This window comes from Mytilus galloprovincialis, chromosome 11, assembly GCF_965363235.1.
Source record: "Mytilus galloprovincialis chromosome 11, xbMytGall1.hap1.1, whole genome shotgun sequence".
In the NCBI taxonomy this organism is placed as follows: Eukaryota; Metazoa; Mollusca; class Bivalvia; order Mytilida; family Mytilidae; genus Mytilus; species Mytilus galloprovincialis.
Window position 1 is genome coordinate 25,708,176 of NC_134848.1, and position 24,230 is coordinate 25,732,405.

A 24,230-nucleotide genomic window follows, 5' to 3' on the forward strand; every position below is an offset into this window, starting at 1 on the left:
CAGACAGTAATCTTGGTGGACGTGCATGGATGATTAAACTCCATACCAACAACTGATGTGCAAAACACAAGTTTTATGCTTGGGCTTCCACAATACAACTCTTTAATTGCATAATTTCTGACACTTTCGTCTTGACCACTGCAGAGAATACCATATTCACACGATTCAAGTGTAGGTCCGTTGAAAGGGTGTTTACAGACGGTAGCTACATTATCGATTGATTGTAATGGCATGAATAACAAGGTTACTGGAAAGATCTCCCCATTTTATTACAGATAGTCCCAAATTGGCTTATGTATTTTTTAATAGGCCTCATTGATACCAAGGGATGCCTCTTTAAGTTTGATCACTTAGTAAATATTTTCCCTTTCAGGACTTTCTCGAATTACTTTATGATTGTTCATGCCTATGAAACTTGTTACTGTCTTCTCTTCTCTTCCTGTTTTGTAACAGTGGCACACAGTCCTAATCTTGGTACTCCTGGAAAAAATCCTGGAAGCTCCTTCGGGTGATCTAATGCTTTTCTGAATGATTTGCCCCTATTCAGTAAAAAACATAAGTAATGATCATACATTTTTATAAAAACTATTTAATAAATATAGTCAAATACGCCACCTCCAAATAAAGGGGATTAAAGCAACGTGAAAAATTTTTTTCAAATAAAAACTTATTTTATATAATATGTGTTCTGTTTTTGTAATATTTGTTTTTAAAAAGCAATTAGCAAGTTGAAACTAATATAACGCATAATAGTCGATGTTTTTCATCTTTCTGTACAATGTTAAATGTGAAAGAACCGCCAGTTATTGAGCCATTTTTCATAATATTGAGTGCGGAATTAGACATCTGCTCCTTTGAAATTATGACCTGAATATCCCGAACTGTGTCTGAAGAGTAACATACAGAATTTGAGGTGAGTGTTGTAACATTTGAAGCTGAAGGGATAGTTCCTGCTTGTAAAGCTGAAGATAGTGTTCATCTTTCATTATCTGTTGGCTCATTTATGTAGCTCTCAAGACTCTAATTTCGATAACCAGTAACTGACATAATTTTTAATAGATCTACTCCTTTTCTACTTAAAACTGTGGCCTTCATGCAGTGGTTTGTGTAGATTTATGAAAGATCTGCACGTTTTTATTATAGGCAGGGCTGCATACCAGCAATATGACCTGGGGTTTACCATCGTCTGCTGAAAAAAGGCAGACCATTTATCCGCTTACTAAGGTGAAGATCTAAGCTTTTTCACTTGGCAATGAACATCTGGACGTGCATACATACGCGTTTTCTTTACGATCCACCCCATAGATGGTTTTTTTTTTCGCACTCATTGTATGCAATTGTATAATATTTCGTACCTTTATCATCAGTTAAATTCTCCCTCGTCATGCTTGTTCGAATTTAATACATTTCTTTACTTAATCCTTGGTATAATAATTAAACAAAACTCGAAATAAAATAAATGACATTAAAAGTTTCTCAGTGTGACAAAAATGCAGTTTAGGCATAAAACAATATTTGACATTTTTATCGTTGAATTGCAATCTATAATAAATTACCCGGTTGAACAATGCGTTAACGATAAACACATATAAAATCATTCTTTTATCCATGGTTGTTAAAGGACGCGTTAATTGTTGCTCGGGTGCTCTCTTCGAGGTACGCGCTCTTCGTATATAAAGACACCGATTCATTGTGTAAGTTTGTCATTTATTATTTGGCTGTCAATGAAAAATAATCGCATATAAAAGGAATACCCGAAAATAATTACATTAGATGTATGTTTCATTACAATACGTTATTCTGATTGGCTAATTAAGCAGTTGTATCACTCAATAAAACTTCTCATTCATGATGACACGAGGTCCCACAATAAAGTGCACAGGTAAATAAAATAAAAAACTTGATAAAAGGCGTGTTTTCATGATCCTATAGGTAAAAATGTAATTATAAGTATTGAATGCTTTTTTTTGTAATTTTATAGGGTTGTAAAAGCGTTGACCGTGCCCACATTTTAAGTATGAAGCGCTTCCGCGCTTCATACAAAATGTACTTCGGTCAACGCTTTTACACCCCAATAAATTTACAAAAAAGAGCATTCAATTCTTAATTAAAGAAGTAGAATTTGAAGCTGGAAAATAAGTTTGTAAACCTAGTTGAGTTGAAAGCTTTGTAGTTTTGAAGCAAGCGGTTTTTAAAGTCTTTACGATTGTTGAAACTTACCGGGTTGTTCCGATACTGTAATTTCCCTCGGGAATGGTCAGTCCCTTGAAAAGGTGGTTTGCAATAGTCTGGTGACTTTGGTGCTTAGGAGACTAAGTATTACAATTATTCCAAGCTACCGGGTTGTTCCGAAACTGTTATTTCCCTCGGGAATGGTCGCAGTCCCTCGAACAGATAGCTTGTAATAATCTGGTGACTTAGGTGCTCCGGAGACTAGGTGCTTCAAAACTAGGTGCTTCAGAGACTAGTCTTTTCAGGACTAGGGACTAGGTGTTTCAGGAACCTAGGATTTTTGAAGCTTGTTCTTAAGTTTAATATAATTGTTTTTCAAATCAGTTGGGACCTCGGATGCAGTAAAAGGATCAAAGATAGATTGAAGTTATAGTTTTCAGACTACTTTTTGATACACAGTCATTTGTGTAAAAAGTGTTATTTCTTTATCAAGTTTCGAAGTTTCAAAGTTGGTCTGGTAGTTTTTTAAGAAAAGCCTCCAAGTCGAAGTTAGGTTTTTTATTTTAATTAAAAGATCGATATTGGAGTATCTCAGATTCTATGAAAACGGATACACACATATAGTTCATATGCCAAACACGTTACAAAATTGGTGGCAGCGATGGGATCTGAGAAACTTCAGTATTATATACAAATATTCACATTGTTTTATTGTCATTATTTCTCATTTGTCCTTGCAAGAAGCAACACATTGTTTTGTAAATACATTGATTATTTAAGTTGTTTAATAAAATAGTTTTGTAGCACTTGCTTGATTTATTTTTCAAAATATGTCCCGAACATACAGAGAAGTTAAAATGTTGTATGACCCTTACAGTGACGAAACAAGAAATTTGACCAGGGAGTTCGATAAATTAAACAAGGAAATAAAGTGGTTAAGATTTAGGAGTTTTGAAAATGCCCCAGACTTTGCTCAATAAACTCCTAATAGTCAAGCAACACGTCCAAGACAATCTGAATCTTGAATTGCTTCTGCTAGAATTCCGGATCCCGACTTTGGTACAGGCAGCAACATACTCCAAAGTACACACATTTGGGGGCTAAATCAAAATTAATGCCACAGGCTGTAATAACAGATAAACATATCCCAGCTTCGCTAAAATTAACGCAAGAGATGAGAACTTATTCAGACTATAGGGGAGACAATTCTATCCATAAAAGAAAAAAAATATTATAAAGCCCGCTACGTTTGACGGCAAGGGGTCATTAATAGATTACAAGTCTCATTTCGATGCCTTTTTTATTTTAAACACAATAAACACAAGTAGTTCTGTTATTAAATTTTTTTGTATAAATCGGCAATCCCGCGTCACGCCCAGACCACAATGAGACCCACTTTAAATAAAACGATAACGATTATAAGTTTACATCAATAATTAAAAATATAGGCCCCTGTTTCTTTAAATTTAAGAAAAGTTATCAATTGTTCATTGAATTTTTTATTTGTTTCACCAATGAAATTTTTTAAATTGATATCCCACAAATATGAAACTCAATCTGAAGTAAATCTCTATTGATGATTCTTGTTGCAACATTTTTAAAGTGCCTTTTGTTAAATTGTAGCCTATTCAGATAATCCTGCCTACAGCTGTGTTTTTAATCTGATTTATGAAGATATTTTTGCAAAACATGAAAATAAAATTCCTCCGTTAGGTATACGTTTAAAACCACATTTAGCTTCTTTTGATTTAAAGTCTGTTGCTCAAGTTAAAACTTGCAAATGTCCTCCATGGGAACTTCCCAAACCAAAAATGATATTTGATCTCCGTGAACACAATAAAAATATAACAAATCCTCTTTTAATTCAGCAACACTATGCTGAAATTAAAGCCAATTATCCAGATTTTTCAACTGTCTATACTGATGGATCAAAAGATGGCGACAGAGTTGCATCTGCTGCTGTCTTCAGGGACAGAGCTGCAACTCTCCGTTTGCCATCTGATGCATCCATCTTTACTGCTGAAGCAGAAGCAATAATTTTGGCTTTGAAATTTATTGCTTCTTCAGATAAATCCAAATTTATTATATGTTCTGATTCACTTTCATGCTTACAAGCTATACAAAATACTAAAATTAAAAAACCAACAATTCTCAAAATTTTATATGTAATGAGGAATTTAAAAATTCTTCTGAAAGAAATAATATTTCCATGGGTTCCGAGTCATATTGGAATCCTTGGAAACACAGCTGTAGACCTTGAGGCAAAGCATGCCCTGGGTGACCCTTTATCTAACTGTGATATACCATATACTGATTTTAAATCTAATATTAGAGAATATGTTTTTAATATTTTAAAAAATGAATGGAGTAAAAAAGATGATAATAAATTACATGAAATTAAACCTAATATAGGTAAACCTTTTAATAATTTTATGTGCAGAAAAGATCAGTTATTATTTCCAGATGTCGTATTGGTCATACTAGAATAACACACGAGTATCTTTTAAAAAATTAAGATGAACCACAATGTGTACCTTGCAACTGCAAGTATACTATTAAACATGTTTTAATTAATTGTATTGACTTTGCTGATATTCGTAAGAAGCATTTCAATGTCAATAATATGTATGATGTATTTAATAATGTTCCATTTACAAATATTGTTGCATTTTTTAAAGAAATTGGAATTTATTATAGAATATAAAAATGTTATTATATTTAAGTCGTTTTTAATTTTTATCACGTTATTTTACTCATATTGATTTTTATTTGTAAATAATCAATTTGCTTTAGTCTAGAATTTTAGTATATTGAAGGACTTTTTGTCTTATTTTAAAAATATGCTTTAATGTTAAAATATTCGAATTAGCTCTCGCCGCGATATAGCCTTTTTGTGCTAATGCGGCGTAAAGCAACCAACAATCAATCAATCAATGTTAAATTGTACAAATTTATTTGAAAAAAAGAATCACACTCAACTAATTTATTCCTTCTTATGGTGGTTCACTCTGCATTCAGAAGGTTAGTTCCATTGATTGAAATTACCTTAATTCCAGGGTTATGACCTAAAAATCCAGGATGATCTGACCATATTAGCGCAGCAATATGTCTCTGCACGATTTTTTGCCCAAGGATTTCGTATTTTTTCACACCTTTCAATGGCTACACCATTGCCCACTAGATCCATATAAACTTGCCTAATTTCATTTTTGTACCTCCCACCACTAAACATTTCTAATTTTCTATTTTACTATCATCTGCCATTGCTTGTAAACTTTCAACCTGCTTCTGTAAAATATTTCTTTTTCATGTTTTTTACTGTCAGTTTTTGACTCCTCTGCTTTTTTATTCACTGACTTATACTTACCTTTAAAATAGCTTTTCATTTTCAATGCTTGTGTGTATTTTGTTTTTGAATGACAAATTTTACCCCTTAAATCTCCCAACTCCTTTTCTAGCTCATTATTTTTCATTTAACATCATTGTAATTCTGTCATTCAAAATTTCACCTTGAGCTTTAACCTGATTTTGTAAATTTGAATTTGCTTTTTACACCTTTTAAACCTTTTGTTGACATTTCTTGGATTTAAAGAGGCAATTTCTCTCTTTAAATCATTAATAGCATCTAATTTCATTTTTCAGTTTCTGATAGTCTCCCATCTGGCCCTCTAAGGTTGCATTGTTCAATGTCAGCTGCTCCACTTCATCAGTAGCGTTTATTAGGGAGGCATACGTTTGCACAAGCTCTACTCTCACTTTTCTCATTTTCTGCTGTTGAGAAGTTACAACTGTTTTCAAATTCGGTTTTGTTGATTTACCATTAGCAGTTGGGTGATGATACTGGCCACTCATAAAAGTGGACAGATCATCACCAGCACCTGGTGAACCACTTGTTTTATAATGATGGAACTTCTAGTGAATGTTGTTCCATTGGAGACGAATGGATTTGACGGAAACAGATGTGTGTAAAAGGGTATTCACCCAGTATTCTGCATGTGTCCATGGCAGGTACTTGTAATGCAATAATCTCCTCAAAAAGAGGACATGTTGCACAGACAATGAAAGTGGATGCTCAATCGGCATTATATTTCTATCAACAAGACATTCAGCAGTAATGCCATATTTTGTGAAAATCAAGGGCAATTCCAGACCAGAATCCTTCTGCAAATCTTTGAGCTGTTCAATGATTAAATTGAGATGTTAACTTAAAATGACATGGAATCTCAAAATTTTCAAGCAAAAATAATGGTCACGCAAAGAAAATGGCTGGCTTATCAATTTGTAAAGCCTAAGTGCTAGGTTTATATTCAAATCTTATAATCAATATGTTTATTGTATGAGGGTAGTAATGTCCTTTATCGTTGGGCGTCAAATGGTCATTTTCGTTAACCGTTGGCGTCAAATTAATTAAAATTGCACCATGATTCTTCAAAAGATCCTTTTCACGATTTGTCAGAGGTTTCCAATAATTATCGTTTTCGTCATTTTTGGAAAATCTAAGGTTATTCGTCAAAATCAGTTGATTTTCTTATTGTCTAAAAGAAAAGGTACATTTTATCACTATGCACCAAAACTAACTGAATCTCATTTGGCAATAATTTGCACTGTTATTCGTCATGCAGGTACCCCCATTACTATCTCAAATATCATTTGATGTTCCAAGATTGATATAAATTAGTTGTATCATTCTATACTAATGGTCAGTCTCTGGTTGACCTATTTTCTTTGTCATTATTGGCAGAATTCAATGTTTATATGTCTATAAATGAATAAAAAAATCTTGTTCTTCCCCTTTCTTAAGCTTATTTGCATATTTTGTATCTTCAGAAAAAGACCTTAGGACAGAAGAGAAAAAGGAATGCAGAAGAGAGTAGCTTTTTGCAGACCAAGTAAGTATTTTATATATTTGTATCTCTGACAATACTTTTAGTCCTTTTATAATTGATTTGCTTTCAACATATGTACAAGTGTTGTAATTTTGAAAAATGTTGCCAGAGAATTACACAAGATATTTTTGTGCGATGCACACTTCCAGTGTATACAAGTTTGTACCTTTAATGTTATGTATAGAATATCTATAGAAGCAGACAAAATTGTTTAAGTTTATAATGACATTGTTGAGGGCTGTACAGTGATAGTGTATGTTTCAATCGACAATTAACTGGCAATTAAATTAAATTTGAAACATGGATTATTATAAATATATGTAATACTATTCAGTACCATACAAATCTTAATTGAGGTCTTTCTGTTTCATAAAGGTATCCGAAAACTTAGCTTCCACAAGCCCCTTGTGTGCTTACTGCAGAGGAAAAGAAAGAAGCAGACCGACGACTTTTTGATATCAAATTTCCTGTTAACTTTGGTATCATACCAGCAACCCTCTTCCAGAAGATTGTAGGTGGAACCAAATGCCACACTTATAATTGGTAATTACTTAAATGAAACTAACAAATACAAAAAAAAAGAAGATGTGCTATGATTGACAATGAGACAACCGTCCACAAGAGACTAAAATGACACAGAAATTAACAACTATAAGTCACTGTACGGCCTTCAACAATAAGCAAAGCCCATACCGCATAGTCAGTTATAAGAGGCCCCTAAAATGACAAAGTAAAACAATTCAAACAAACAAACTAACGGTCATATTTATATAAAAAATAAACGAAAAACTTTAAAAATTAAAAATTGAAAAATAAAATCTATTTCTGCTACCCTCTAAACAAGTGAAAATGTTTATTACGATTATGAACTTTTCGATTAGATTTTCCTCTGAGGTCAATATTTTTGTAATTTTACTTTTTACAGAAAAATGTATTTACTCAGTTCTTCTAAAGTGGTATGCCTTCAAGTGAAATAATTTATAAGAAAGATTCTTGAATTTAAATATGTTCATTGTTCATAATACATGATGAATCTATATTTTATTTCAGACATTTTACTTCCGCTTATTTCATCACCTGCCACAGTACATCAGATTGTATGGACCACCACGTAATTTTTGGATGTTCCCCTACGAGCGCTACAACCATACCCTAACAGAGGCAGTGTCCAATAACCAGTATCCAGAGCTGTCAACTATATAGAAAGTTGAGGTAATTATGTTATATTATATCAATATAAGAGGGGATGTTGGACCTTTAGTGGGACTCCCGGATCAGGTGTTTTTAAGCTCAGCATTTCGGTGTTGATCCTTTCTAGATTTGGGAAATCTTTTTTCAAATTTCGGGATGTCTAAATTTGAATTTCTCTAAATCATGGACCTCAGGATTATATGTTTTATGCCCAAAATTTTGGAATTAAGATCCCTTTAACACCCCCTTTTATTTCCCTCAATGGTCATTGATGTTAGCTACTACATGTACTAGTATGTATCACAAACACAGAGCAACAGCCCCTATTGAATTTTAAGTTGAAAAGTTCCAAAATTAAAGTTTTCCAATTGATATGAGCCCAGTTTATGTATATTGGACAGAAAAATGATAACAATGGTGAAAAAGAAGATTTAATTCAAGAATAAGAGTTTAAGATTGATGTTTTTAATTTTCAGGGCAAATTTGTTTTTGTCACTAGCTATCAGTTCATGTGTGCCATTATTACAAAAATACTTTTCATAGAATTGCCAATTAACATCCTGTATTGCTTTTTTCCAGGTACAGTGGTTAATTACGTTGCTGGACAGTGCTGGCTTTTCCCACTCCATTAAGGTAGAGGCATAAGAAGTTCTCAAACAACTTTCAGCAGGACGAAACTAGCCAGTAAAAGGGATTTGAAGAGATGGTGCACCTAAAGGAGTTTTATCAAACAGACAATGTTAAACCGCACATTACAATTTACCAGCATGCCACTACCAAAAAGGGATTGTACAAAGACACGTCAATAGAGAAGGCGGACCAAAGGGAGAAGTGTTCTATGGTGCTATTCGACAATTGTGTTGGCAGCATTGAGGTTTTTTTTTTCGAACAACAACAAAGAGCTGGCTTGGCTTAAATGGATTGGGTTCATTCAACAAGATGAGGAGTCCAAGTGCTTTTTAGTGATTCATAGTGACAACCTCTTGTGTCCAGTTGTGAAACTTGCAAACTTATCTCCGCCATTAATTCATTGCATGGACCAAGGACAATTGTTGATACCACAACTGCCCGTGTAGTAAAATATTTATAAGACAGATGCGACAATGTAAATTTCTTTTCCAATGTACAACCTTTTTGCCTTAAAATGTACACACATGTTCAAAAAAAATCTTTGGCACTCATTTCAATTTTTCAATTATGATTTTTCAATTATTGTTGTTTTTTTGGGGGGGCGGGGGGGGGGGGTATATTTCTGAAATAAGAATGACGTCCATTATCATTAAACTAGTATACATGTTTGTTAAATGGTCAGCTAAACAGGATTTTTCTTTGTATTGTCGCCCCATTGGTGGCTTTCATCTGTTTTCTGCTCTTTGGTCTGGTAGTTGTCTCTGACCTATTTTTATTCTCATTCTCAAAAAGTATACGAACCCTTTCTTTAATTCAACTGTGTTGTTCCTTTAATAATATACTTTCAATTCATAATTTTGAAAAGTAAATAAAATTGAAACAGAGTAGGGCACATCCTTAAGTACAGAATTATATAAAGAAAGTTTTAAGGAGAAGGAAACACAAAATAAATTATGTGTTTATATCAAAGAATAGTTTGAAAAAAAAGTAGTGTAAGCGTTTCTTTTTTTTTAAATAAATCTAATAGAATGGTCAAATGGTCAGATTAAAGTAGGCAATTTTGAATTTCCCGCAATTTTATGGGCAGCGATATTTAATGGAACTCTTTAAAATTCCGGTTTTCCTGCTAAGCTGAAACATCACACAACGCATCGCAAATAGATTATCTTCATGTCAAGCCATTAACAGTACACATACAAAAGGAAGGTGAGATAAAAGCGTTTTTGAAATTCCTAATCCAATTGATTGATTGTTGGTTGCTTTACGCCGCATTAGCACAAAAAAGTCGTATTTTTCTGTACCGGAAATCGAAAAGTCCTTGTAAATCAAAAACAATTACGGTGTGATACCCGTCACAGATTCGGACTTAATATTTTACAAAATATGCGACTTTGAAGTTAAATAATGCCGTCCTTTAGAAAACAGTTGTTAAAGTTTACATCACAATATTTATTGAACCACATCGATCTTAATCAAAGCACGTGTAGCATTATGTTACATTGTGTTACACCAAAGCGAAACAATCTTAAAATGACCTTGACATGGACCAATCAGAAAACTACAATAACAACAACTTAATTTGAAAAGCATGAAGGTGATTTGCTAGAAATCGGAATAATATTAACAAGAAAACAAATGAGCATACATTAAAGATAACTGAATAAAGAGGATTTAAATAATCTGAATCAGACAAAAAACGAATAAAATGATTAATAACAAAGTACTTATGTATCATCAGAATTCTCCCAATTTAAAAGGTACGTAAATTTCGTCTTCTATGTAATTTGAAATTGCCGCCAACTTATATCAGCTTATTAATAGACTACTGACGTATGTAATACGTATCGATGACAAACAATATTCCTACGACTTTTGACATCTGGGAAATGTAAACGACTCATCTTTATAGATTTTCAGCGATCAAATATTTCATACAATTGTTCTTTGACATCTTAACCCACAGCACAGGGGCTAATTAACTATAGAAGGATTTCTATCGAGCACTACTTCCTATGTGCAACTTCAAAACTTTTGGGAAAATCGACGACCATTTAACCTTTTTTATGGTAATATTTTTTATATTCCAAAATAAAAAGTATGAAAAAGTGACCAATTAGTTATAAATAACATGATGGCAAGCCAGATAATAAAAGTGGCACATATTTCAGCATTTATTGGGTAGAACATAAATCTAGGGTGCTCGCATAAAGCAGCTTAACTGCTTAAAAATGTGTCCGATGACCTGGCCATCAAACCAAGATGGCCGCCATGGCTAAAAATAGAACACTGAGGTAAAAGGTATCTTTTGGCTTATATCTTTAAAACCAAAGCATTTAGAGCAAATCTGACATGGGGTATAATTGTTGATCAGGTCAACATCTATCTGCCCTGAAATTTTCAGACGAATCCTACAACCTGTTGGTAGGTTGCTGCCCCTGAATTGGAAATTTTGCAGTTTTTGGTTATCTTGAATACTATTATAGATAGAGATAAACTGTGAACAGCAATATTGTTTATTAAAGTAAAATCTACAAATAAGTCAACATGACCAAAATTGTCAGAGAACCCCTTAAGGAGTTATTGTCCTTTATAGTCAATATTGAACAACTTTTCGTCATTTTCGTAACTTGTACAAATATCTTCTTTTCTAAAACTATGGGCCAAATTTAACCAAACTTGGCCACAATCATTTCTAGGGTATCTATTTTTTTTTTAAAAGTGTCTAATGACCCCGCTTACCAACCAAGATGGCCGACATCAGTAAATATAGTAACAGGTGAGCGACACAGGCTCTTGAGAGCCTCTAGTTTTAGTCTGTTGATGGCCCTAGTTTTTGCCTGTCGTTCTGCATTTCTTATCAAATTGAAAGTTCTTTTTTGGTTTTTTTGACCGGGTTTTGGTGCCAAATTTAAATTATTCAAATTGTTGTACGGAATGACATCGGACTCACTGGAGTTCATCCTAATTTCGTCTAAAAAAGGAGAAAAAACAGTTATCGTCATAATCACAACGATTAAATGCAAAATGTCAAAAGGGTAATGTCACTCTACAAATGTCTGTAAGGATTTAATTTTAAATTGAAATAGAAGTAAATTATTATTGAAATGACATTACATACGAAATGTTTGATGTAAAATTGTGCAAATGAACATGGTACACTGCAAATAAGTTAAAGGCTCCATGTTGAAGGCTGTAGTATTACCTAAAGTTGCTTACTTTTACTGCATTTTGTCTTGGATAGAGAGTTGAGGCATTGGCACTCATACAACATCTTATTCATTATTAGTTTTATTTTGAAAATAAATTTCACATATTTGTTTTTTATATTGCTATAGGTGTATATACAAATGTTGATACTAAGCAGTCATTTAATCTATTAATCTAATTTATTTTATATGCATCATTTATTTACCTTTTCAAGTTTATCAACATTTCTGCACACCTGTAGCCATTTGTTATTGTCGGGTAGACCTGCAGGTATAAACATTTTTGTCTTTCTATTTTTGCCTTCAAGTACAAAGTCTCCCCCTTCTCCTTTAGAATCATTACCAATGACACTGTAAGATTCATGATCGCCAAGGAAGCCAATTACATCAGGTGGACATTGCAGTCGAACCAAAGAATCTCTTGTTATTATTTCCATGTAAAATGGCATGTTCAAACCGGAAAACAAACTGGAAAACTTTGTCTTAGCAATATTAATTGCTTCAGTATTGTTACGGCGAACTCCAGCCCTAAATACATGGATTGCTAGGCAGTAGCTGAAAACAACCTCTTTCATAAAATTATAATTAGGGTTTTGTACACCCTGCAACCAGTGGTAATAACCGGCAGGAAAAGGAGAGCCACCCTCTAGGATAACCTTCTGTACATAAGGAAGGAGAAGTTCTTGGCCCATAGCATGGAGAAATATTTGCACCATCTGCCAATTTTTATGGTGATCTGAAAAATAATTTGTTTGGCATTTATATGAAGAAGTGTTCTTTAAACAATAAATGTAAACTTTGCTAAATATTCAAAATGCAGATTTCAACAACTACACAAGTTTTGTTTAAAAAAAAATTCTCTTTTGAATTGAATTGATTTCATTACATTACTTTATTAATCAATCACAATTATGTCGTTTGTCATGTTTGAAGTTATTTGGCATTTCATAAATTCATCTTGAATTTCAAGCATACCTGAACAGTTTTGACAACACTGCTTTGCCCTTATCCTGTTAAATCCAAGCATTCTTGCAAGATCGATGAAGGCTGGTTCCCACAACAATTTAACAATGGCCTTTACCATATTCATTTCAATATGTCCTAGACCTAAAACATGAATGTTTTTATATGATTATGTTTTATCAAAATGCTTTTAATAATAAAACAAAATATAGATGTTGTGTGATTGACAATGAGATACAACAACTTTAGGCCACCTTACGGCCTTCAACAATGAACAAAGCCTAGACCGCATAGTCAGCTATTAAAAGTATCAATCTAATATAAAGTAATTTACCAATAAACTTACCTGGGATTAGAACTATATTGTTGTATTTTCGGCAGTCGACTAAAGGAGTAAGCATACAATGACTATGTTCTTTTCTGTGTTCTTTAAATTCTTCCCTACACACAAATTCCCTGGTACATTCTACACATTTGAAAAGGGAATCTTGTATTCTACTTCCAAGTGCATACGGAAGACCATCGCAGCCTACCATGGTCGATTTCCTTCCATCATTAGAACCAATGTTTGTTTGTTCAAGTATATGATTGAAAACATAAAATATTACGATTAAACAATGATAACTTGCAATAGATTGATTAATGAATATACCAATAAGACAAATTAAAATTGTTTTACATGAAATACAAATATTTAACATATTCTTAATGCATACATTAAATCTGCAATGCAGCAAAAAGCAAAACAATTGTTCATGAAAAATATTGAGTGCGTTCTTTATTTTATTTGTTACTAAATTTTATATCTAAAAACAGAAGTATTAAGCATAGTTTAGTATATATATACTTTTTCAATAGACTCATAAGAACAAGGATTTTCAAATGCTGGATCTCCCATTATCACCACAGGCTTCTCATCTGGATGTCTAGATGGAATGAAAGTGTATCTGAAATACAATAATAATGTGTTAATCAAATCCTGTTCTATTCGGGGGCGTCCTTCAGTTGACTTGGGATATGCACAAAAATACGGCTGGGTTAAACATGTTATGACATTTTAACCATCCCCTATACCTCTAGCTTACGTGTATGTAGAAAATTAAACGCATAACAATAGCATATGTATGTATTTTCAAAAGTCTTTCTTACCTATCTTGTGGTTTGGTATGTGGAGAAATTATCTCATCGGTAACGACATCAGTAATGGTACCATCCCTACTTGTCTGTTGTTGGCAAATGATGTTCAGCTGAGCTGCAATAAACTGGTCTCTGTTTGAAAAAATATATTTTCATTAATATATTAAAAACTATATTTGAGCTTATTAAATATGCTATTGCATATTATTGAACACATGTTTTGACATACATAAATGAAAGGAATTGAAGAATTGAATGGTAAAATATTATAGGCATCTGTATGATACATTTATCAACGAAAACATGATTAAGTATATACTAGTACATTTGTTTGTCTTATCATTAATTTTCATTATGCATATCATCAATTGACTTACCTATATTTTGAAAAAGAATCTTCCTGTTGCTGTATTTTTGTTAGAAGGGCATCTTTAACATTAACTCTTTCTTCCACATTCAACCATTGTCTTGGAGAAAGCTCAGTTTTATGTTGGAGACTAGATGTTTTATCCGGGATTATGTGAACTATCGTTGTAATAACACTGCTAGTTGACTTGAAATCTGTTTGAACTCTCCATTTTCTTTGCAGCACCTTTTTATTGAAACATGTATTTATAAGTTTGAAACGTTATGCACATTGTATTATATTGTCTCTCTATTTTTGCTTATGCACTATATCTAGCACATTTCTAGTGCATTATGTTACATTATCATCAAAATAAGTAGCTATGATATATAAAAGAATCAAATACTTTTCCAAAAATAACAAACACTTTAAATGATGTACTATTTTTTTTTAATATGGAGCATGTTTGATATCATATATATAATACCTGATTATTATCTAAAAAAGTAACCACATCTGCATTATCTGGACACTGCAATGGATCCTCGCTATGGGTTTTAATCCAAGCCTGGATTCCACTGTAACTGGATGATGGGTAGCCTGCATTCTGGGTAACCACAGCCTTGCTGCCAGTGAGGTAATAAGCCAGGAGGTTTTTCATAAATGCTAATGGTGCAACAAAGTTCAAATTTCGAAAGTAGTAAATTTGTTCTACGCATCTTACCAGCAACAGTTGCAGTCTGTTAGAAATGTTGTTTAATTCTCGACCTCCAATGCCAATCAAAAACGATATAACAACACTGTTTCTGGTTAACAACCATTTTGCAGATAAAACAAATATTTATGGAAAATGTGTCTTTTCTGAATTGATGTTTTAACATTTAATATGCCAATTTAATGTCGTACCACACTCATTGTATTCAACAGGTTTAGATATTAAAACATGTCACTGTAAAAACACATTATTTCAGTAAGGTTTATTATTAAAGTAGTTTTCGTTAGAGCATATTTTTAAAATAAATGTATATCAAATAATTACATAGCAAACTAGCAAATATAATAAGATATAAAAAAATATTACCTTCCATGTTCAATGTTTGTAGTAGGTCCGCATCCTGGAATGGCTTTGTGATAGAGTCTTCGTAAACACATTTGCTTTGGCTTCTACCTATTGCCGTGGCTATTCTCTGTAGATCTCCTATGCTAAAATAACCACCATCTATTTCCTCAACAATTTCGTTAGTGAAATCCCGCATTTTCAACGATCTTTTCTTTGCTGCTGGTTCTCCATATGACGCACCAGATGTCTCCCCTAGGCATGATGTAGGTTCAGAGGAGGGATCTGCGTTTTTGCTGCATTCAAACTTAATAGCGGCATCGTCTTTGCAATTCAGGCAAAGGTAGGTTGAGTGAGCCCTAATGTCACCGATTTCAATCAAAAAATCAACCAACTGCCTTGGCACTTGTTTTCCACATAGTTTGAAGAACCGGGTGCATTGTCTACCAGGATCGTGGCTTTTGCTGCTACAACGTGTTTTTGGTGGCATCTGGAAATTTATTAATTTTACTAGTTATCCCCAACCTGTAGAAAGGGTGTTCCGATATTTCAACTTTTATATTTAGATAGCTACACTTCTTTTTATATAAATTCAATTTAAAGAAAGAAATAAGTTTATTTTTTGCATATTTTGTTGTTTGGTGCTCTATTTTTGTTGTTAACAAAGTATCGATTTATTGAAGTAAAATTGAAGAAAACTGTTTATAGTTTTCTTTGCCGTTTTGATATAATTATATTGATTTTGGATCTCGTTTACACTTGTTAATTGTTACATGTTGATTTATGTTATTTCTATATAAAGTATCTGAACTTAATAAATCTCGAGTCTTCTCTACCAAAACACAATCTCCAAGAGGAACGAACGAGAAACCTGAATTGCTAACTCAGAAGTTTGTGGTATATATTTGCCATTGAGACCAATATTAAAGGCATCCGTCGTTAACAGTATTTTGGGTTATAAATGGAATAAATTACATTTACACTGGTTTAAGGTCAAAGGTTGTTGGTGTTGGATTTTTTTGGCGATTCCAGGTTCACATAAGTACTCACAAGGGAACGGTGACACATAGACACCCGACCCTCCTGTTACACTTAAATACACCCCGTATAACCCCTATACAAATGATTCCGGACGTTGACGCGTTCGAAGCGATAATCAGGACAACATTTGGGATGACAACAATTTCGAATGCCTCTCTAGAACTTATGTGTGTATATATAAAATGCCAATGTGCTTGTGAGTTTATTTATTCAATTATACCATTGTTGTAAGTATTCTATATTGTAAAGACCGTCTGATAAAACTGATAGATGGAAAACGCACGGGCATGGTGAATATTCATACGTTTTATGAGATAAACAATGTTGAATATCTTTTACATTGGATTACTACGTGCCTTCAAGTGTTTTTTAGAACTTAGAATAAACGCAATATCATACTTAAGGTGGCTCACCCCAATAGTGACCCCCGGTAGATTTTTTTTATTTTCACATATTTTGTAGATTTTTTTATGCTGAATTCAAAAATGTTAAGAAAAAGGGGTTGTCATTCTTTTGTTATCTCCCTTTACTAATTCGCGCCAATTCTCTACGTCACGAAGAATCTACAAGCATGAGGCTGGATGGACAGAGAAGAGTGGAATTACATCATATATACCAATTGTAAGTTTTAATTGATGATATATAACGTGCATATCAATATATTATATCATTCGGTTAACAGTTTTTCTCATTTAATGTGCTTAATATCCTGATATTAGAAATTTCTTCTGTGAAGCGAATGTGAGGGATCGTCTCAAAAGTATAATTGCAATGCAGCCTATGAAGAAACTCCAGAAATCAACGTTAAGAGTGTTTGCTTCGGTCTCATGTACTAATTTTGCTGAAATGCTATCAATTGATTCACGTTATAATTGAATAATTTATTAAAATGACCCTCTTGTCATCTTCGTCTTGACTATTCATACAGGGTCAGTGGTCGGGCCGCATGTCGTGTGTTGAGGCTTCTTTCTGTATACTAACTACAACATTGTCAATGTGGTAGTATTATTAGATAAACGTTGTATGACCATAAATGTATTATTTATGTTATGCCTTGAAAAAACAATCCCTTCTCTTTGTCCCCATTACCCTGATGTGACACATAGGAGCACTGAAACCCCCTATCTATACTCTGACGGTGGTTAATCAGTTAAATAATAAGACATTCAGGATGGAGTGGACCAAACATAACTTGTCATATAAAAAGGAGATGTGGTATGATTGCCAATGAGACAATTATCCACAAAAAACCAAAATCACACAGACTTTACCAACTATAGGTCAGCGTACGGCCTTCAACAATGAGTAAAGCCCATACCACATAGTTCGCTATATAAGGCCCTGATAAGACAATGTAAAACAATTTGAACGAGAATTTCAGATAACTAATGGCCTTTTTATGTAATAAAATGAATGAAAAACAAATATGTAACACACAGAGCTCCAGATAAGAGTTCACAAATTGGGTTTTTTAACCACCATTTTCTTATATAATTGGGTGATAAAGTTTTTTAATTGCATTATCAATTCCAATTCACCCCTCATGTTAATATCAAATTGGGTTTTTCACTACCAAGCTCCTGAATGTATTGGGTTTTTTCATCAACACAATATTGAATATTTAGGAAATATCAACCCCAGATTTTTTTCGATCTTGTATGTTTCTTTCTGTATTCACAGGCACTCGTTTTGTACCTTTATATAATAAATTCTGAGACCAGTGCCTGTGTATTCATAATTAATTAAACTTAAAATGAAAAGAAAATAGTACATACACTCTAATTATACTTGAATGATTTTGTTTTATTCAATATATATAAATCTGGTTCAGTTGTCTTTTATCAGAACTTTTGGTTTCTGATGCTTTATCATGTCATAATTGATTTGGCCTTTCACTTTTTCCAAATGATTTTTATTTTTGACAAAACCCAGTGCGTATTAGCAATGTTCTCGTTAAGGTACGCACACACGCCCATGCTTTCGATGGACCCTTCATAAAAACACTGACTGAATCTTGTTATCATCATAACTTTCCCTCAGTTTTTCAAAAGAAGTAGAAAATATGCATCTATAAAATATTCCCTTTCATTTAATTCAATGTACGTTATGATAAATCCTGAGCAATGCAAAAAAAATACGACTACATGACACACGCTAATTGCAGAGAAGATCGAAATGTTTTCAAAAACACATGTACCTATTGAGCAATGGGAAAATCCAATAGGGACCCATTTCAGCTACTTGATGCAGGGTTCTATTTTTAGATTATAAAAATAGATTTACGCGACAACTGTAAACAGAAATAGGTAAATAACGCAAACATTAGCCAATAAAAGGGTTGAGAACTCATTATTTTGGCATATAATTGGATTTTCCTTTGAATTAATTGGGTTATTGAACCCTGCAATGGGCAATTGCATTGGGTTTTTTATTATTTATATTGCGTGATCACGCAAATATGCAGCTTATCTGGAGCTCTGACACATAAACAAACTACAACCACTGAATAATCGGCTCCCGACTTGGGACAGGCACATACATGTACATTAATAATGGGGCGGGGTTAAACATGTTATGCTGACTATATATGCTGTATGGGCTTTGATCATTTTTGAAGGCTATGTATTCTTCTGGTTGTTTGTGTTTTTGGTAGATCAACAGCTGCTAGGCATTGGGAACATTTTATATGTTGCTTGAACAGAAATCTTGTATTTTCCCGAACTACGGGAACATATGACTTTCTAAGTGTTTCATACACAGCGTCACTTTTATGGTTAGTATTAATTTCAGCTATCATTTCTTCTTTGGATAAAACTATTCTGTGATTGTCTCCAATCTTAGTACTTCTGTGGTACAATGCACAGGTATCATCATCATCATAAAGAAAGTTGGCCAAATATTTTCTTACCGGCACTTGTCTCACTCATTTGTAAACTTAGCTGCTCTTTTATTTTTTTAGAACCCCAGCTGTTTTCATCAAATTTCTTTTACAAACTAAATTTACCTCATAACCGACCAAAAATGTTCCGGATTCGAATCATTTGTTTCTCTTTTTTTGTCAAGTATAAATCCTTCATCTGAACACATATTTAGGTTTAACGGCAACGGCACTTCTATTTTTGTTTTGTTTATATAAACGGCTTATAACGTCATAATGATAGTTAACGTTCCGAACATAAATACTTTCGCAAATAAATGCACTTTCGCGAAAAAAACGCACTTAAGCGTATTGAGGCATCGGGCTTTAGCGTGTTCTTAATATGACATACCATCGCACTTTAGAGTCCTACATTTATATATTCTGATGTTCAGTAGTTGTCATTTGCTGGTGTGGTTCATGAGTTTTATTGTTTTGCATTACTTATACTGTTTTGTTTCCCTTTTGCAGTAGTGTTACACTAGTAATTTATGGGGCCTTTCATTGAATGCTGTTCGGGGTGAGCAAAGGCTCCTTGTTAAAGACCGTACTTTGGTCTTTATTAACATGGATAGTTCACTTTTACAAGTTGTGACTTAGATGGAGAAGTGTCTCACTGGTTTTCATACAAAATCTTATATCTAATAAATCATTTCAATTTGACGGGACATTAAGCCTGAAGTCATAAAATCATTATTATTAAAATTAAAATGTGAAGTACTTCCATAATACTAAAACAATTGCAGTATTCATTATCATAACAAACATGTTGATAAATGTCCGAAAATTACAATTTTGCTTTGATTATAAAAGATATTTTAACAAGATATTATATATATATACCCTCTTCTTTCACTTAATTCGATTTCGACACATGTTGTAATAATAAAATGTTGTTTGATAGAGTCGATTAAGTCTTTTTTTAATTTTAATAATTTCTACAGGTACATAAAGATAAGGATATGTACAAGCTCTAGAAGTAGCATTTTCATTTGTATGACTTCTTTTCAACGGCCTTCGAACCAGCTCACTCTATTCCCCATTAGGCTGTAATCTGGTTATCACATCTTTATCTTTGAGATGTGACATTTCATCGTCTTTTTGTTTAGATCATCTAGATTTGATATGGCCAGTCTTACTACAAAGGAGGGACGAAAGATACCAAAGGGACAGTCAAACTCATAAATCTAAAACAAACTGACAACATTCATATAGTTTCAAGATTTAAATTTGCTATTCGTTTCTTCTTTTCTGGGAGAATTTTGGTTTTCTTTATGACTATTTCTTCCTAAGTATTTTTTTTTTAAAGATTTGAATTTGTTCTAAATCTTTGTTAAGACATGGCCTCTCTCCCTAAGGACACGACAGGTTAGCTAGTAACTGGCATATTTTCACACTGAAATATAGATCGATTTAGTTCTCATGTATCACCTCACACCCTATTGTCTACTTTATACAAGTGCATGTATTTTTCTTAAAAACAGATGTAATTCAATATAAACCTGTGTAGAGAAAACTAGTATGGTGTAGGCTTTGCTCACTATTGAAAGCTGTCTCATACCAATTCTTCTGATTTTTATACAGTGTAGCATAGTTCTTAAAAACAAATTAAATAATAATAATGGACACGAATTCATTATTTTTTTGTGATTTACATTTTTTCGTTCCAGTCTCATGTATTTCTTTATAAAAGGACAGGCGCAAAATTGCGGCGGGGTTAAACATGTTTATTAGATTTCAACCCTCCCCCTTTACCTCTAGCCAATGTAGAAAAGTAGACGCATAACAATACGCACATTAAAATTCAGTTCAAAAGAGGTCCGAGTCCGATGTTAAAAGATAATAAATAAAATGACCTCAATTAAACTAATTTAAAGATTGTGTTTTCATCATATGAATATAAGGCACAATCCCTCCCGTAAGGGGTTTAATATTATACTATCATAAAATATATGAGAAGAACATAACCCGTGTCATGCCAACAATTTTTTTTTATAAATAAATGTGTTTAGTTCCGATGCAAAGACCCTATAAGTGAATCAATATTAAAGCTAAAATATGCAATCTTAAATTACCTGACAACAGTATCGTAATTATATTTCCTTTTATGTTTACCTATTTACGGTTTCTTGTTAATGTTACCAGGTCACGGTTAGTTGAAAATTATGAATCATTGAGTTTTATTAAGTATCTTGAGTTATTTGGTAGCCTTATTGATTGCTACACTCAATGTAGATGTACGAAAAAGCAAGCAATAGTTTAAGAACCATTTTCTCTTTCAGATAAAAGAATCGTTCCCTCTTAGCAGAAATGTACTATGCATATGTTGCTTATCTGGTATAGGGACTGTAAAGGTTAACAATAGCTATTTTGATTGTTTAACATGTCGTTCTACTTCCTGTGTGCATGTGACAGAAGTCCATTTGATTTTTGACTCAGAAAGTAATGACCTAGGTAAAGTATTACTGGACTGGAGGAGCAATCACACAGACAAGGAAAAGGAATTGAAAGTAAAAATCAAATTTTTATCCTCTAAAAAAATACCATTTGATTTCACTGAAGACATTTCTTCAATATTCAAACAAACGTTAGATGTTCGTTCGGAAACTGGAGATGCAGTGTAAGATGTGCTGCACTTCTGAGTTTGATCCAATCTGCAAATTGATGTAATAACAGAGAACCGTATTTACACACTCAAAGGTATTTTTAACAGAGCTTTACATTGTCAATAAATTAATTTGTTCTTTCAAAAAAAAAAATTTGTTTGACATACTTTCAATAGATGAATAGATAAGTTAAAAACTTCCCAACATAAAACATATGAAAGAGTAAAATATAAAAGATTCAAAGTTGATTATTGAATTTTCATAATTAACTATGATTTATGATTAATTTTGTGGATTAATAAATATATAATGTGGACATTTTTCAAAAAAGTTTGAATTAACACTGTTCTTTACCAGCTTTAAATTTGATATACTCTTTCTTATATAAGTTAGCTATTCGAAATAGCGAAAAACTTTTATTGAAACATTTATTGAAATACTATCAAATTCAAACTGCAAAATTTGTAAATTCATCTTTCATTCATAGAAAAAAAAACTTTACGTCTAATTCTGTATTTTTATTTTGTAAACTTTTACGTTTTCTGATATGATATTTTATTACTAAAGTGACATAAAGGTCCAATGGGCTAGGTGTAAATATCAAATTGCTATGTATATAATTGTATAAATTTATAATTACTTACCTAATAACTATATAATAGTCAATACTTGGAGTGTAAATCTGAGGAGTCTTTTGATGGACAGGAATATGGGGTCATCAATATGGTGATGTATTAAATGATATATTAATAGTTATCAAAGGTACCAGGATTATAATTAAGTACGCCAGACGCGCGTTTCGTCTACACAAGACTCATCAGTGACGCTCTTGTCAAAATATTTATAAAGCCAAACAAGTAAAAAGTTGAACAGCATGGAGGATCAAAAATTCCACAAAATTGTGCCAAATACGGCTAAGGTAATCTATGCCTGGGATAAGAAAATCCTTAGTTTTTCGAAAATTTAAAGTTTTGTAAACAGGAAATTTATAAACATGACCACATTGTTGATATTCATGTCAACACCGAAGTGTTAACTACTGGGCTGGTGATACCATCGGGGACGAAACGTCCACCAGCAGTGGCATCGACCCAGTGGTGTTAATAGTTATCAAAGGTACCAGGATTAAATTAAGTACGCCAGACGCGCGTTTCGTCTACACAAGACTCATCAGTGACGCTCTTGTCAAAATATTTATAAAGCCAAACAAGTAAAAAGATGAAGAGCATTGAGGATAAAAAAATTCCAAAAAATTGTGCCAAATACGGCTAAGGTAATCAATGCCTGGGATAAGAAAATCCTTAGTTTTTCGAAAATTCAAAGTTTTGTAAACAGGAAATTTATAAAAATGACCACATTATTGATATTCATGTCAACACCGAAGTGTTGACTACTGGGCTGGTGATACCCTCGGGGACGAAACGTCCACCAGCAGTGGCATCGACCCAGTGGTGTAAATAGTATTAAGTTATGAGAAGATATTTGTCATACTTCCTTCAAGAAAAGTGAGTTTCATTATATCAAAAATAGAATGGTATATAAAAAATAAAAAAATGAGTAAAAGGATTTGTAGATACCAGGCTGCTTTTTAAAATTAACAATCCAGAAATCAAGTCTTTTAGCCAAGTTTACTTCATAAAAACTCTTATGAATTGCAATTATGATGCACTAAAAGATGTGATTTACCTTCAAAAACTATTGGACTTCTTAAATATTAAAATAGCTTATTCTAAATTTTCCCACTGCAACTTTCACATTATATAAGTTCGGGTCTAGGGTTAAATTATTGTTAAATAGTGGTTTTTTTCCATAGGATTTCGAGGGATGTATTACAGCAATTTCAAGTGTAACCAGATGCTCCGCAGGGCGCAGCTTTATACGACCGCAGAGGTTGACCCCTGAACGGTTGAATTTGGATTGTGATTAAATAGTTGACACAGCATAGGTTTCTGACACAGAATGAATGTGGTCTAATGAACTTAAAAAAATTGTTTTTGCCTTTGAGCAATTCACTATGCTGTTGAATATTAATCCTCTCAAAAAAATGTTTGAAGAAATTTTCTTTTTATTTATGAAAT

General features: G+C 32.9%; 1 protein-coding gene across 1 annotated transcript; it reads right to left on the reverse strand.

Moving 5' to 3' along the window:
• Nucleotides 1-13,880: 13,880 nt before the first annotated feature.
• On the reverse strand, nucleotides 13,881-15,392 carry LOC143052086 (uncharacterized). The gene is made up of 4 exons (XM_076225051.1): nucleotides 15,019-15,392; nucleotides 14,563-14,777; nucleotides 14,198-14,317; nucleotides 13,881-13,995 (listed from the first exon to the last, which is right to left on the reverse strand). Exons 1-4 carry the CDS (start codon nucleotides 15,190-15,192, stop codon nucleotides 13,881-13,883), a joined length of 624 nt encoding a protein of 207 aa, XP_076081166.1. The 5' UTR covers nucleotides 15,193-15,392.
• Nucleotides 15,393-24,230: the final 8,838 nt, after the last annotated feature.

Excerpts from the sequence above, each read along its gene's own strand:
- LOC143052086 (XM_076225051.1), bottom strand. The coding sequence starts at position 15,192 with ATGAAAAACCTCCTGGCTTATTACCTCACTGGCAGCAAGGCTGTGGTT. Across the intron at positions 14,778-15,018 it reads CTTTTTTAGATAATAATCAG|GTGCTGCAAAGAAAATGGAG; the intron begins GTATTATATATA and ends TTCAATAAAAAG. Across the intron at positions 14,318-14,562 it reads GATTCTTTTTCAAAATATAG|AGACCAGTTTATTGCAGCTC; the intron begins GTAAGTCAATTG and ends TTTTTCAAACAG.